This window comes from Colletes latitarsis, chromosome 1 (genome assembly GCF_051014445.1).
Source record: "Colletes latitarsis isolate SP2378_abdomen chromosome 1, iyColLati1, whole genome shotgun sequence".
Lineage (NCBI taxonomy): Eukaryota > Metazoa > Arthropoda > Insecta > Hymenoptera > Colletidae > Colletes > Colletes latitarsis.
This window is the reverse complement of record NC_135134.1, coordinates 46,054,444-46,071,376: the sequence shown is the minus strand read 5'-3', so window position 1 is coordinate 46,071,376 and position 16,933 is coordinate 46,054,444. Positions and strand designations below refer to the sequence as shown.

At 38.8% G+C, this 16,933-nt stretch overlaps 1 protein-coding gene across 7 annotated transcripts in view; it reads right to left on the bottom strand.

Moving 5' to 3' along the window:
* Nucleotides 1–959: 959 nt before the first annotated feature.
* Mesk2 (misexpression suppressor of KSR 2) overlaps nucleotides 960–16,933 on the bottom strand; it is a 29,239-nt gene continuing 13,265 nt past the window's right edge. For 4 of the 7 annotated variants that reach the window (XM_076764495.1, XM_076764512.1, XM_076764539.1 and 1 more), the window contains 7 exons: nucleotides 9,623–9,822; nucleotides 9,376–9,496; nucleotides 7,297–7,585; nucleotides 6,147–6,416; nucleotides 5,507–5,591; nucleotides 3,293–3,337; nucleotides 960–2,081 (listed from right to left, as the gene is read on the bottom strand). In XM_076764495.1, the coding sequence (XP_076620610.1) occupies nucleotides 1,936–2,081; nucleotides 3,293–3,337; nucleotides 5,507–5,591; nucleotides 6,147–6,416; nucleotides 7,297–7,585; nucleotides 9,376–9,496; nucleotides 9,623–9,822 (1,156 nt within the window). In that variant the 3' untranslated portion in view covers nucleotides 960–1,935. Of the gene's footprint in view, nucleotides 2,082–3,216; nucleotides 3,338–4,009; nucleotides 4,591–5,506; nucleotides 5,592–6,146; nucleotides 6,417–7,296; nucleotides 7,586–9,375; nucleotides 9,497–9,622; nucleotides 9,823–16,933 lie in introns of those variants that run through there. The other 3 variants (XR_013079604.1, XM_076764502.1, XM_076764525.1) reach the window with 3 other exon arrangements.

The following is a 16,933-nucleotide window of genomic DNA, read 5'->3' as shown; positions in this document are numbered from 1 at the left end:
GCAGGCACGTCTTATCATATCACGCTAAAGGCTTTAAGAAGCCCGGTAGAATAGTATTGAGGTACGGGACCGAGATACTCCACAATCTTTGCGTTCTTCGTTTCATTTAACGACTATCTACGTACCCTCGTTCCTACGTTATTCTCGCAGACGCATGCTCTCATACATTCGTTTCTCCTTTTTCTCCTCCCCACAGGTTCGCACGCACGTATTCTCTCCTCTAATTATTTCTAAACGCCTCGAACTAAGGAAAGGGTGCGAACGGTGCGCGAGCGCAAACAAATGAACCAGCGTTCCTTCCCGTTGCTGGAGGAAGAAACGTTTCACGGGGGACTTGGCTCGTTCGAGGACTTGGTAACGCGCGATATCCCCGAACGAGTTCCACCCCCCTCCTCCCTGTTAACGCGAAGCACATATCACACGTGCAGGCCTACGAGAAGTTTCTTATCGAGAGAACACGGATGGCTGCTCGTCGCAGCCGGCTGCATTAGGCTTTTTTTTTCTTTTTTTTTTGCATTCACCGTTAAACTTCTGCGGATAACGAACAAGCGAAGTCATCGAAGATACTTTGACGCATCTAATGCCGATACCTACCTTGTTATCTTGCTGTTGCGTCTACGTTTTGTGTCCGGTCATCGCCGTGTAACGTGCCTCGTCGATTCATCGATTAATCGCGAGTAAAGGTCGGGCCCACGAATTCGATAAATTCGAGACTCGTTGATCCTTGGGGAATCTTGGTGGACGAGCTCGATAATTCTTTGCGAAAAGACATCGCGCGGTCGTCGTGATTCGTTGTTCGAAGGCGCGGACGTCTTTTCACGAACGTAACCCCCTAAAATTGCACCTACTATTCGTTTTTTTCTTTTTTTCGTTTCTCTTATGAACACGGAAAGCATTAGTGCGTGCTTCTCTACGATGCAGTGCCGCCAAACATTGTTCGTCTCGTCGCAAACACCGTCTTTTTCTCTTCGTTACTAATATTCGTTTAGAATCCTCGATCGAACCGTTCGATCACCAGGCCATGTGGTTGATATCATCCAAGAACAAATTCGTTTCGCGTGCATTCGAGGTCGAGATCCTCGGCCTCCTTTCCGTTTAATGTATAGGTACGTCACAGACCATTCTTTTTTTTCCCTTTGTGTTTTTTGTAAAAGTCGCGTTTATGTAAAATCATGATTTTCGTTGTCTCTGACGATTAGCACGATAATTAGAACCGCGCGTATCGATGAATGCGATGGTTTTGTTTGTCGGATTTTCGACGCGTCGAAGACAATTTGTAATTGCACGTCCCTAATCTCGAATTTTGTTATTAAAACGTCCGTCGGCGACGGTGGTTTGTATGTTCGTTGAAACTTTAAAAAAATACGCTGTTCCGCTGAACAAAGATCCCATAGATAACAACTGTAAAAATTGTCAAGTTATCGCAAAAAGGTTTTACGTTTAGTTTTAAAAGTGAATCCGTGTTATGAAAATTTTACTCAACGTTTAAAAGTCTCGTAAAAGATATTTCGGTTTCGATCGAACGTTATCCAATCGATAAAACGCTTCTTGTACATGGAAAGAAAAGATTAAGAACTCTTGATGCATTCTTAATGCAAAAAAAAAAAAAAAAAAAAAATGAAACTTACTAAACTAATTGCTACGAAAGAATATCGTACCTTTAAAGGAATGAATATCACTTCCGAAGATCTTAACGGTTATCATAAATAGAAAGAAATGTCAGAACGATTCGATAGAAGTAATGTTAACGTGTAAATTAAAATTAGACGCGATGCTAGTTCAAGAAAGAAATTAAAATGTTAGTGCCACGTCGATCGTTGCCCCGACGAAATCTTGGAGAAACCAACGTTCGACTCGAGTGGTGCATTTAGTTCTTGCGTTTTTAAGTCGTTCGAGAACAATCAAATGGCAATGGTGAAATTTATAAACGAGAATTTAGCAAACGACCGCCTCCGATATGGGATTCTCAGTGATGTGTATAGTCGCGGTGGGCCGGTCGAGTTTCTTAAAGCAAAGATGGTTCAGTTCTTCGAGGGAAGCCAGTCTGTAGTCAGCCATTTTCAGTGGTGAGAGCGGTGCCACTGTAAAGAAAGATAAAAGAAAATAATAGGTCAGAGCGACTGGAATATCGAATTGCATTCTTCAATCTCACTCTAACGGTTGTTAATTGCGAGCGTACCCACGTGTATGTTAGGTTCATTGAGAATCTTGTTTGTATCGGAAACAGGAACACACAAGAACGCAGAACAGTAGAAATGTAGCTCGATTATCGAACGAAAGGTAAAAAAAAATAAAAAAAAAAAAAAAACGATAAATCGAGAAGACAAAGAAAGGCGCGCATGCAAAGTAAACGGTTGAGTTATGTGTGTTAGTGAAATTGTTTCATGTGCAAGGCATGTGAATCAGCGCAATTTGTTGTTTGCTATTCTACTGCCCAGTACACGTGCGAGGCTTTCTTGCACTGCATTATTTTTCTGTAAATATTATCTGTCAATGTCCCATCATGAGTAAATGCTGCTACAAAAAAACCACATTAAACAGTTTTGTACTTGAACGTCCTACGTGTTTTAAAAATATCGAAAAGATCGAAAGTCTTATCTGTTTCGCGTTCCGAGAAGGATTTCTGATTTATCGTTGATTGATAAGGCTATTTCATACCAACTACCGATAAGAACAGAAAATGGAGGAACTCGGTCGATAAACATTTACCAGAAATGTGCAATCCTAATCAATAAATGTGAGTAATGTTAACGAGAAATTCATCAAAACAAATATTAGTGAAGTAGATGTATGAACGTGACAAAAGCAGTTTTGAGGAAATGATTGATCCTCTCGCTGCACGTGATACACACTAGATATTCGAATTTTTTTTTTAATCAGTATTTCGGTGCATATAGTAATCTAATGGTGTTTGTTAGCAGTTCAACGTTTCTCGATGCAAAGATTAATTTTAGAGAAATAAAAGCAACAGCGAGAGGGATGATAGTTTTAAGGCTTATAAAAAGATTTTATGAAGTATACGAGAATTTAGTATGTCCAAAGGGATAGACCCACGACATCCACAGTCCGAAAGAGTTAGTAATGTTAAAAGGAACAATGGTTAGTTGCCTTTTGATAATCCTTGAGAGAATATGCCCGATGTTGTCCAAAACATGTTAGTCGTGATACACCATCGTCGGTTAGTATCTCCCGATAAGAGTTTGAATTCCGACTTACTTAACACATAGACGTGGCCTAACTGACCAACTGCGCGCTTGACTCCTTGCGGCCTTCAATTCCTAATTACAATTACCTTCGGGTGTTGTCGGCGTCACGGGCTTCCGCGGGGATTTCACCACTAAAACGCATAAAGAAAAGAAATTCTCTTTAAAGACTCGAAACACAACGCCGTAAGGTCGTAGCGAATGTTCTGTTAACGCGTCTCTCATCGAAAATCAGTCTGGTGCGATGCATCGCTTAGGCCAATTGTCGTGTATCAGTAAATTCAAAGAAAAATCAAGCAACGATTGAATTCTGACTGTCGTCCATATTTCATCGTCTTCCAAATAACGAAACGTGAGATCGTTCGTTACTTTGTCAAAATGGACACGAGTCGTGAACGCTTTCGCTGTCGATCTTAGTTTGCAAATCTTAATATCGTAACGTATCGACAGCGAAAGCGAATATCATAAATTCTTCTAACCACTTACGAAGAAACTTTACGTTTAGTTCGAGACCTCTGTCTAAACTATTTCAACGGTAGCGTGATTCTTAGCATTGACAGTAACTGATAAGCAAACAAAGTAGCGAAGAAGCCAAAAACTATTTACTGACTACTTCAATCGAAGACTAATAGTAATGTATATACGTACCACTCGATCGATCCGAGACGCGTGGGAAATAAAGGCGCAAGTCGGTGAACATGTATTTCGTATTTTCTTATTTGTCTTTGATAATCGTTAGTAAAAAAAAAGCTCTCAAATAAATGGCAATGGTGGTGAGACTTAAAGTGATGAATTCAACGTAATCCTTTTTCAAACCTCTTTTTATTTATCAAGTCGAGCCAGTGGCTTTCCAATGAAGGAAAGTACATGATCGAAGATGTTGTTAAATCTCAAATGTAGCAAGGACGAGCGCTAATGTGTCATGTAAATCAATCGGATCTGCCAATGCTATCGTTGAAAAAGTTCGATTTTTGAAAAAGTAAACAGCTTTGTACGCAAACATTCCTTAGTGCAACGAGGATTAACAACATCTTGGCATCGCGCCATTCGTACAACATGAAAACTCTATTCGTATAACAGAGACGATTGTAACAACAACAATTAATTAACGATAGTTACCACGATAGGAACAATTAATTTAATTAGAACAACTTGGGCGTACTTGGCTAATAATCGCAGATACCTACCACGTGAGATAAATAATAAATTCATTGTCTTATGCGTGTCGGTGGAGGGAAAAGTCGAGGTCAGCAATAGTTGGGAGAAAAAGGTGAGGCGTTTTATCATCGACGAAGTACTCTATTCGCGCGATAAATACACCGTCATGTATACCAGCTGGGCGATAGTTGTTAAAGCGTTGTGTTATGTGATAAGTGCTATCGTGTTTCTGTGACCAAAAAGCCAAAAAGAATAATAAACTTCAATTAGTCGCGAGACTAGCGTTAAGTAGTCAGTGGAACTGTACCACTATGTTCGATCGTATGGTCGTTCATGAAGCGGTAAGAACATTTAGGGTATAAAGAATAAATAATAACTGGCGGATGTTAAGTTACTTCGAACATGGCTGTACGAGAAATAACGCCTACATCAACGGAATATGTTTGTAGTTCGATTTGCTTCTATTCAATAGGGAGAAACAACGTTTACTTAATATAGATAATGCAGCTTAAACCGAGTATCTAGCGAGGTCAAAGGCAAAATGGTCGAAGTGACTTAATTTACAAGCGTGATTTCGTTATCGATTCGCAGTCCGACTGATCCGGAAACATCGCGATGAAAAATCAAATTTGATCGGTAGCTGTGAACGATTCTGTCGTTTCGTATATAACACGTTACGTGGCGTCGATTCAACTTTATAGGCCAAAAATACTGATACCTTTAAAACGCAGCAATCGATAGAAGGAACTTAAGTCTACAAATATTCACGATCTACGACAATTGCGTTTTCGTTTATTCGTGTCGTCGCGTAAAAGAGCACGCACACGTCTTCCCAACACCGTAAACAGTCAATTACTTTTTCCGATAAATTATTCGCAACATCAACGAGTTAATTACACTATGGAACGGCAAAAAATATAAATTTTTAACATTTCACCGCCAGACAGTCAACGTTTGACAGTCAAGTCTAACGAACATTTAAAACCGCTGTCTTCTTTTTTCGCCGCTCGACGGTTCGTGTGCTCTTCTACGAAACAGTATGGCGCGTGCGCGATTCGTTTATACCGGTGACGATCGATGGGAATAATCATTTGACGATCCGATAATTAATATCTAAAGTGTAGATCGTCGGGGCGCTCACTTACCATATCCTTCGCCCTGCAGAAACAGTCGAAAGGCCTCGCTTACTTTGCCCGGTTGCTCCTCCAGAACCATTCCGCAATCAGAAATCTGAAAATTAAATCGATTGAGTCATCCTTTTAGTAATTCATTCTATTTTAAAGTTTGTAAGCTTTCTTAACGATTCTGGGTCAAAGAAGATTATAAAAAAATATCCTCACTTTTAGTAGTCTCTTCGCATAAACTGACAGAGCCACATCTTTTATAGATACGAGTTAAAGTAGGTTTGTGTCGGACGTGATTCATAAAAATGACTTTGAACGACCATTTACGTTTGATCTTTAATTGACTCATACATTTTTCAACTACCATCAATCTTAAGAAAGATTATCTATACGTCTTATAAGGTGCTGTGCGTTCGCGAGAAGATGCCAGCGTACAGATGGAGCAAGCTAAGTGACTTTACACTCGTATTTACAAAACGTTTACGCCTCCGCCATCAGAATCGAACCGAACGCACCGAGTCGATCGTTAACTCGCAGTTCGTTAGTTACGAATTAACGTAGCGTTAGTAATGTGCACGGTACTGGATCGGGTTGTTCCACGTAGTTACGAATGCGTGGATGCTCGAGGTAGGACCGATTAATGTTGCGAAACGCTTCGTACCTTCATCCACGAGCTGTTCGTCGGATCTAATCTTCCGTTTAACGTCACGGTGTCGTCGACATGCGGGCTAAGAGCTCCGGTGATGTTCATGACAGGCACGCCGAGCGTAACACCTTCCTTTTTACGTATCGGGTCTAATTCCCTCGTGATATTGAGATCGGTACGGCGGACGTAGCTGTCGATTAATAGCGCTAGGTTCGTTGGATTCACGTGACGCTCGAAGTAGTTTTTGTACACTTGAACGAGGTCGTGGTTTCTGTCCTCCGTGCCCTGAAACATGTTTGCCAATTAGCGTTTTCTTCTCGATTCCGACGCGAGATTTTGAAGTTTACAATAGCGTCCGACTTTAAAGTTTCATCGTGTTATTTTTAGATACCAAACAGCGGACTATAACTGTACGCGTTACAACCAACGTTTCTTTGGCCGGTGAAACTCTATCCTTGATCGAAAAATTCCAGACACTCGAGGCAACTTCTGCTTCACGCTTCAGTTTGCTCGAGCAAAAGGCGCGGGTAAAAACAACCGACGGAACCTATCATTAGTCCCGTGGCCGGCAAAAGGTTAACGAACAGGAAGAAAAGAAAGCCAGCTCCAGAAAAAGGGTCGACTCGAAGGATCCTTATTTGACTTTTCGATGTTACTAATGTTTTTCCCTCCTGTGACGAACAATGTTTACACCGCGAGCCTGTCAGCATCTATTTTTCCACGGGCGGTAACGCTGTTACGAATCTACGTGTTGCATAATAAGAGCCACATAATTGCTGCTAATACTCTAAATCCAATTTTCTAGGTTGCACAGAACCGTACACCCCGACGGCGTACGCCTTCGTCGGGCACTGTAGTCGATAATTTATTGGCCTACGTTTCCGTGTCAACGTTGCCTAACTAACCTACCTCGGTAAAACTTTATAGGCCATCGGGGCTATTGCCTATTTCCTCATTTACGAAACTACTTTTGAATATAAATTAGGACCAAGTGTATCTTCTTAATCGATTCAGTCCATTACGATGACCTGGATTATTAACTGTACATCCAATCAACTAAATAGCTATTGAAATATTTGTTCTTCGTTTCAGTTTATCTTGAGTTTAATCTAACGTTCTCGGTATAGTTACACGGGGCGTGTGTACGTGTTAATTATGTTCTCACCCTGCCAAAGTGATGCCACATTAGGTAGTCCAGCACGCCCTGAGTCATGCCCTGCGATCTCAGGTGACGAACGTTCATCTTCTGGTAAGCCCACTCGATCCAACCTGCCTGCGTCGATACGCAGTTTATCAAGCAAAGAGCGTTCACGTTCTCGGGATGAGCGAGCGCAAATCTGGCTAGTATGTTAGCTCCAGCGCCGACTCCAAAACCGATTACGGACTTCAGGCCAAAGTGGCCCAAGACGAAGAGCAGCTGCTCTGCCAGTTCGTCCATGGACGGATAAACGTAACTGGAATACAGTGCATCGATATAACGCTGGTTTCGCCTTCGTAGTAATTTATCGATCGTGAATACTAATCACCTAAACGGTACCCATAGATTGCGATCGTCTCAGTATTGCATTAACAGTTAGCAATATATTGATTCCTCTACGCTTTAAAGTATCGGATAGCGGTCTAGGAAATTAAACATTCTCGTAATCGATCTTTGGGAAGCTCGATCGACTCGATTTCGACTCCAATCAACGACACGATACGTTTCTCTAATTAGCTAATTATCGTGTATTTATCGACGAACGAAATAAATTTCTATCGTGATTATACAGGAATTTACGCTTTCTCGTGTGTGCCGGGTCGTACGTAACAAATGTACGCCACAATCGATTTCACACTAATACGCTGATAACTGTTCCAATTAAATTTCTCTCGTTACAGATTTCGAGTTACGAGCGTTCCCAATTGTTTTTCTAGCTTCGGTTCGGCGAGAGAAATAAAAAATGAATTTTGAGTAACCGGTCTTCCGTAACTGTTGAATTCTATAAACGGTGTTCGATATCGATGTGCAGCGAAAAGCTGAAGCATCGCTGACATTATCCACCGACGCTAATATATTCGAATACGTATACGTCATGAAATTTTACGGATTTGGCACGCGAGCGAAAATGGTTTCGTATGCTCGGTGCATGAAAATCTGCAATGCAGTCTAAATTATTCTGTAACACGCTGTTTAGGTACGTATGCGTCCGTCGAGGTGAACCTCGATTGTTTGAGGTCAGCTTAATCGGATGTCGTAGGTAGGCACGGTCAATCTTCTAATTCAACGGCGTAAACGAATCCCAACTACTACGTCAAGGCATTTTTACTTACCGTTTTACGTTCTATGGAAATTAATTCGACAACGCAGTTGACTGTAAAGTTTTAACAAAAAATTCCGAAAGTATGATCTCGAGTAATTTGGTTTTCTTTAGGATGCGTGATTCATGGTTTTGGAAACGGATAGGAAACATTTGCAACGGTATTGGGCAACGCTATTTCCTGATTTCATGATAGATTGAATATCGGAGAGGCGGATTGCGCAACGGCCGATAAGATCGAATCCGTTGAAATGCAAATGGCGATAGAGGCAAAGCGCAGCAAAGAAAAAATCTTTTAAGACGCGCGGAATTATCCATGGCAAACGCGAAAGCGGGACATCGCTGGGGCTTCGACTAATTAGAACGTTAATTGGGTCATTGATTCGCACTAATTGAATTCGCTGCCGTCAAGTGTCACGCGTGCACCATACTCTTGAACGAGACCTCGATATACATACACGTACGTATGGGATCTTTCGTTAAATCGGTTTTTACCGTACTCGCACGTTAATTAGCGAACTCGTTACTGGGATTAAGGGTTGTACTAGAACCGGTCGACTATCGAAGCACAAATGACTTTTGTGACGTTTTCTACGAACGCGTTTAATTCCATGCGCTAGACGGAACTGATATGAAAAATTATTTGTCGTGAAATCGAATTCGTTTTAAAAGGAATTCAATATTTCTTGATCAATGTTTAATTACGTTCTTAATCGATAGTAAGGCATTTCTAGTGGATCACATAAATATTTCTTGTCCTTGTTTGAATGCTTCAACAATTTACTTTATAAAGTCGTTGGGTGAATATTAAATTAAAATGGAATATCGATACGGAGCATTGGAAACGATATTTCTGAGAAACTTAATTCTGACTATAAAAATGTATGAATTTATAATTTTATCAAATAAATTACTTGTTCATCGAGAAAAAAATTAAGTATACTCACTCTTCGGGTAGCGTTGATGCACCGTCCTCTTGACCTGGTGCGTTCACATGATAAACACAGAAGTTTTCGAGTAAAACTCGCATGTCGATGTAATTGAAGAATGCCTGGAAGCTCGGTATATCTGGGAACGATTAGCAACATGTTTTCGTTAAATGGACAATTAAGATAGTCGATTCAATCGTCGTGACAGTAAATTTTTCAAATTTTTAACATTTACAGTACTAATGGAACGAGGATAATTACTCACAGTTAAGGCCTAAGTCGTGATAAGTAAGTATGGCAGGTTTCGACCGGTTTCCCTGTACACCCACCACCAGATATCCTTTGTCAGTTTCCACCCTCTCCTCCCGCACGGAATTGTCATCTCTCGTCAAATATCTTAGAGCAGGAAATTGGAGTTGAATATTTTTCAACTCGATGTCGTCCATACTATCTGAGGGCATCGTGCTGCGTATGGGGAAAAAAACTTTTTAATAACTCAAATCGTCAAGAATCGATCCACGCGCCCATTACTCGTGCGTAAACAAATAAATTTCCAATGCCTGTCGGACGAAGTTTATTTCATTAGACTTTTCTGAATATTTAGGATCAGAAGTGCGACAATCACTTTGTACAATTATTAAATGAAATTGGTATATCTTTTAAAAATTATAGTTCTTTCTTTAAGTCGGCAAGAAAACAATTTTTAATATGAGAAGGCTTCAGCTTGTTTTAGGATACGAGGAAGTCATTAAACGAACGTATGTTCCGATAAAATGAACATTAATTAGCAGACAAAAAAACTGAACGTTAGTTTTAATGGGATTCTTGTAGAAAAGTGTATGGCAGATAATTTACGCTAAATCGATAAACGTTTTTACTACGCGAGTATACATATTTTGTAAGGTTAGTTAATATTCTTTTTACAGAATATTTTTCTAAAATTTATGTTGGCACGATACTACCTACTTATCCAGCAATATGTGATTCGCTTTTTAATCGTTACTCCGATTCAGATAACATTCAATTAACGGAAATGGACGAAAGTAATTTAATTAAGTATACAAAATGCACCGCATTTCTAACGCAGGATCTTTGAAGAAAGTAAAACCTGATGGTGAAAAGAATCACCCAAGCAGAAGGCGTTACTCCCTGCATATTTTCTTTTCATTCAGACTACAAGCGAAGTATCATCAAATATTCGCTACATCAACAGCGGAATATAAAATGTGCCAAGCTGGTGCTTTCAGCGAGTTTGAATAGATGCTGTTGCAAATTCTCCTTTCTTTTAAAGTGTCGTGCAAATATTTCCCGTATAAGTTTTCTGTTTTTCCTACCATTCGTAGTATTTATTAGAGCTACAGTTCCATTTGAGCATGACGTTCTCTTTAATTAGATTTTCATTTTCTCGAAACATCGTGTTCTCGACGGTTCTATCGCGTTCGAGGCTTCTGCTAATTAAAATTTCTAATACTTGGCGCTCGAAGAAGTATCAAGTACTAACCTCGGTTGACTATAAAAAAAACTTATTACAAATCTTTAGAGAGTAAATTTTCACAATTTCTTTTTTTCTCTTGATATGTAATTAAAAACATTCGCATTTAAGAAACCGTGAAATATTTCGAAAACGAATCACATTTGTTGATTGAATTGAACTTTCTAATATTATTTGTGTAATTAATGGAGTATTTAAACCGAATTCGTACAGACAGGATTTTCGAAAAAACATCACTCCGTAATATCATGGATTTGCTACAGCATTTTTATTGGTACCATAATAAGAGGTGAAGTCTTAAAAGAACATAATAAGTGTAAATGCAGAAAACTAGAAGAAAAAGAAATATATTATATTTAATCGATACCCATGGCGAAAATAAGGTTCGTTCTCTTCTTGCAGATGCATTTAAAGACTAATACAGAAGACAAATTATTTTTATGGTTCAAAAGAAGCATAAAATTATCAAAATTATTAAATTATGCTTGCAATGTAACTGTTGTTGTTCCATATATTTAATAGTCTTCCTAAAGAATGTCAGTGTATACAGAATGTTCGGCCACCCCTGGGAAAAATTTTAATGGGGGATTCTAGAGGCCAAAATAAGACGAAAATCAAGAATACCAATTTGTTGATGAAGGCTTCGTTAAACAGTTATTAACATTTAAAGTTCCGACCGTACTGAATTTTTTTCTCGAAAATGCGCAAGATTTCGAGGGTATGTGTATTCACCAAAAATGGTTGTATTTACCCCCAGAACCTAGAAATAATTTTTTTAGAACGATTTGAAAGTTTTGAATTTAATTGTGAATAACTTTTTAACGAAGCCTCCATCAACAAATTGGTATTCTTGATTTTCGTCTTATTTTGGCCTCTAGAATTCTCTATTAAAATTTTTCCCAGGGGTGGCCGAACACCCTGTATAATAAGTGTAAGCACAGAAAATTAAAAGAAAAAGAAATATATTATTTGTAATCGATACCCATGGAGAAAACAAGGACAAAATGTTTTCCCCTTCTTGCAGATGCATTTAATGACTAATAGAGAAGACAAATTATTTCTATGATTCAAAAGGAACAAAATTAGAAACTATAATTTCATCAAAAGTTTTAAATCATGTTTGCAATGTAATTTTCGTCGTTTAATATACTTAATGGGATTATATTCGAGCTTTCGATCATCTTTCTACAGAATGTCAGTGTATATTAGATTCTTGAAGATCAATGCGATCCCAGTCATAAATAATAAAGGAACCATGAGCATGAATGAACGCGAAAGTTCATATATTATCGAGTGCGACAAAACTAGGTCCAAAACAAGTTACTAACAAGCAGTAATTTCCAACAGGTCGAGTGTTTCTATCCGTTACGTCTTCGAAGTTGCCAGAGTGTGCGCGAAAGGGTGTAGCCGGGTGCGCGGCCACGGTAGGCGTAGGAAATTTGCATGAAACTTGCTGAAACGTTTAATGACCGTACGTACGCAAAGTTGCGCACTTTATTACAGGACGTGGACGTGCAGTGAGCTTTTTATGGTATCGATCCTGAAGGCCACGCCCTGCTGAACGCGGCGAGGTTGGGCGGATCGTGTGTTTCTGAAGGTGGCTCGTGTCACCGGGGTCCGTGTACCACGTGCTTTTCATTCTGATTTGTGTGAGCAATTTTCCTTTGACGGCTGCACTCTTATTCAGCTGCAGATACGTCAGAGGGGAAACGCTGAGCACCGTTCTTCTTCATTAAAGCTACCGTAATGTTCAGAAGTGCATTACGCTACCCGGCGAAACGGCCGTTTAACACCTTCTTTAAGTACACGGCCGTTGATTGCACGCTAAACTGTACTTTTGCATTTATCAAACCCAACAGCGAATAGTCTTTCCAACCTAATGGACATTGATATCTTTATTCCGTAGCTTCGAACGAACCCGAGGTTTCTACGAGATTACGTCACGATTTGAGAAAGGCAAAGACGATATCAGATTTTGGTATTCTCCTCGAGGTTACCACTAAAACTATTATTGTACCAAAGAAATTAAAACTCTTATAGAAAACCACGGTAAATTTGCAAAAATCCTGTCGAGTAAATGTAGAATTTTTGTTGGAAATTACTAATCATTTGGATCATCTCCGGTAGTTCTACTGTTAATTCGTACGATATTAATGTACAGAAATTATTTTGCATTTGCAGTTGATGAAGCGCGTTTAATTGTTTACCTAATCTTCCTTCCGGGATGCGAGCTTAAACGTTTCAACGTTTAGCAGGGAAATTATGAATGCAAGTAAATAGAATTCCACGTGATTAATGGCAATTGTGTTAATTGTCCACGCTGCACTTCTATCGTGCATCCCCTGCACCCTATCTAATACCCTAAGAACCTACTTTGACCTGTATTTCTCAGGATTTACGAGGTGACCTAATTTAGTTTACCGGGAAAATGTCAGGAACTCAGGCTGACCTGTTCTCTCTATATGCTGACGCTTCTGCAAGTTCGAAGGAGATAAAGGAACGCTCCCTTTGCAGAAATATCAGTGAAAATACCATCCCTCGACCTCGTAAAGAAGTTACTTTCTTCATTGGATTCCCGGGTGTATTTCTGATCGTTTGTTGAAAATTTCTTCTCCTTGTTTTGCTATTCAGAAAACCAACGTTGCGTAAAATGCTTCTCCAATAATATCGTTTCCACGTTTCCTTCCATTTTTTCATCCTCATTTTCTGAGTTTGATTTAAGTAAGAACGACCACGCCATAAATGAATTTAATTTTCTCAACACTCTCCATTTCTTTCTCTATATAATATTAATTCCTAGTTTAGAGACGGTGCTATCGTTGGAAATGAATTATTCATATTTTCTGTATTTAAATGTCTGTCCTAGTTTATTCCTTGTCTACTTCGTTTACGTATTCCACGGAACAGTGGGTTTCTAGACGAAAATATGTATTAAATGGAATTCCTTCTTTTGAAATGCAGACGCTCGTTGGATCTCTCCAGAAACTATTTCATTAAATTTATACCCTGGATTTGTGATCCCGTTTCCCCGTCGACGGGTTAACTTTGTTTAAAAATCGATATGTTATTCGGTCCTTTGAAGAAAATTATTACTTGAAACCTTGGAAGGAAAAATAGTTTTCAATCAAGGTTTAAGTTTCTCGGATGCAAAAACTATCTTTCATAGCGTGGCGTGTAGCGATAAATAGATAAAGTCTCAAATAGATATATCGCATTCTGTTGTTGACTCTGATAGTAAGCCCGCGAACGATAGTAAACTTGCTTCATCTTACTATCGCGATCGTATTTCCGTGGTAACGTATACCGTAACGTTTCTATGTGAATAAATGTTGTACGAGTGCACAAGACGTACTACGTAAATAAGTAGAAAAAGATCACGCGAAACATTCGCGATCCAGGTAGCACGGGAATCGAATTTACGTACTCTTATTGACGTACTGTTGTCACATTCGTAAATACGTGCAAATACATATGCGCGGACAGGTGTTTGCCGTGCAAACATTTATTTCCATTTACGAATGTACAAATGTTTGGCAAGGTATCGATTCAATAATGCTAGTCTGTCTTCAAATCTTTCGTATACACGTAGTGTTGTAGGTCTCTCCATTTTCCAACTCGCATAATAATAAAGCTCAAATTAATTTCATTGGTGCTGGATAATTGCGAAAGGGACTTATCAGAAAATTAATTGGCCATTTGTTACTACTTACGGGTTGGTAGGAACCGAAGCATCAAAAAAGTTTTTATCACAAGTTCTTTGTCTTATCTTAATTGAATACTTCCTAATTATACTGAACTTTTCTGACAAGCAAGAGTTCGATAATTTATTACTGCAGTATCGGTGAAAACAGAATAAAAAGTATAAGAAACAATACATACTGCTTTAAACTTTACGATACAAGGCGTTCACTATATTGGTCGTTTGCGTATATATGTATATATTTGTAAAGACCGATTGACGCCAATCGGCTGATTGACTCATCGATTTTTGATACCACTGTAGGTTAACACAGTGTGAATACGACATACTTTGTGTCTTTTCCTTATGCTTACCGTATTTCTAATTTGAATAACGATAATACAATTTGCGTAACACGATCGTCTCTTTCTTATGGACAGCACAAAGAGTGGAAGTTAATTTTTTGCTTATCTACCTTTTCAGCATCCTGTCTTTATCGCTTTGAGAAACATACTTGCTCGATTTGTAATATTTCGCTCCGTTGAAAAGACAGGAAACATAATTAAATTTATGTTTTAAATATTGTTCATATTCTTCCTTGTTATTCGTTAAAATAATATAATGATCTCTTCACTTCTCCAACTACCTCATTTGCTGGTTAAAAATAGAACAGCACTTATATACTGGTTTGAATGTACATATTCGCCGAGTTTACTTCATTGAATTTCCAAGCACAGTAAATCTGACTGCACGTGGTTTCCCGTATCTTTGGCACGTCACACTATCGTTTCCGGTCGAAGTCCGGTCGTGTTCCTGTCCGTACTCGCCGATGAAGATAGTAACGATATACCATTGTGTTAACGTATCCAAGTTTTCCTTGATTTTCGTTTATTAAACTTAAAAATAACCAAAGTTTCTCCCCCTTTAGGAACAAACTATAGAAAATTAATTTTATTCGAGTAACTGTCCATTGTGCTGGACATTTTAAATAATATTGAGTCGTGTAAATTAGCTGTGTACCGAATAATTCGACGAGTCAAGGTCGGAATCATTATGAAAGGAGCTAGAATAAAAGCCTCTTTGAGTACCCTACAGAGCCTGTTAAATATTACTAATCAACTCAGTTTTTCTTCTCGGTAATGCACGATTGCTTCAAATGTTTCGTAGCTAAGGAAATACGGAAGAGTGATTATTCAAATATTTATTTCGTATCTCTTTTATGGGTCAAAGATATAGGCAAGCTAATATTGGTTATGCAAATTTCAATGGTTCGCTCCTTGGCTTTGCCTCGACGTTCGAAGAGCTTTGTTGCATCTCCAACTTGTCAAATAATACGAACGAAACGATTCTGAAACTACGAGGTCGTTTCGATCGCAACGGAATCTAAAGGTTGGAAGCCTGATTAATCAACGTAAGATCCAACAGTTTCCAGCCAGCGATATATTTTATCTTCAAACGTGTTCGTGTTACGGCTTGAAGGGGGGAAAAAAATAAAATATACTGAATGGACGCGGTATCGCTGGAAAGCAAGATTTAATTTGCGTGCCTGGAATGAGTTCACGGGTAGAAAAACGGGAAGGACTTTTCGGCGTGCTCGTGAAAGGGGCTTAAACCGAGCTTTAAAACCGGCGCAAATTAATCGTAGTTACTGAATACGAGCGCAAACCTAGATTTGAAAACTTAATTTAAATTTGGGCCAAGATAAACGCGATCGTGTACACTCCGGAACCGAAGTAACCAAAATAGATATCGCGTTCGTTAACACTGTACACGAACAAAATCGTTCGTAATGATCCTTTATGTGAGTCAATGTACATTAATTGCATCAAGAGACCGTTCGCTCTGACGGGTTTGGTAAATATTTGCGAGCACGTGTTAGAGGAATTGCTACATATTTGGAATATAGGTTCGTTTAAGGCGAATAAAAAGAGTAGAAAATGGAAACAAATATAAATAATTTGGAATAGAGATATTCTAAATTAATCTTTGTTTAAAAACAAGTAGATCAGGACTATATATTAAAATGTACTTGCAATAGTCACAGGTTCCGGAATCATAACCAGCATATTCATAGTGTAACTACGTTTCACACATGAAACACTACACCCACGTTTCTCCTCTTTTGTTATAGCTGCAACTCAGCAACTTAGCAGAAATGCGCTGCTACGCGTTAGAATATTCTAAATTACGTTTATCTTTGGCATTTCGAGTTAATAACATGACTGTGAAACCTGAAATTTCACGTTAGATTTTGTATTCTCGAAACGATCGCAAAATTGACACCCTATAGAATGAATATGTAAAGAAGTAGACTGTAGCTTTTTAGATATTTTATAATCAAAATACGCTGCACTTTTTCTATATTATTCGACACACTAATAAACAGTGCGCAGCCGGAATCGCAG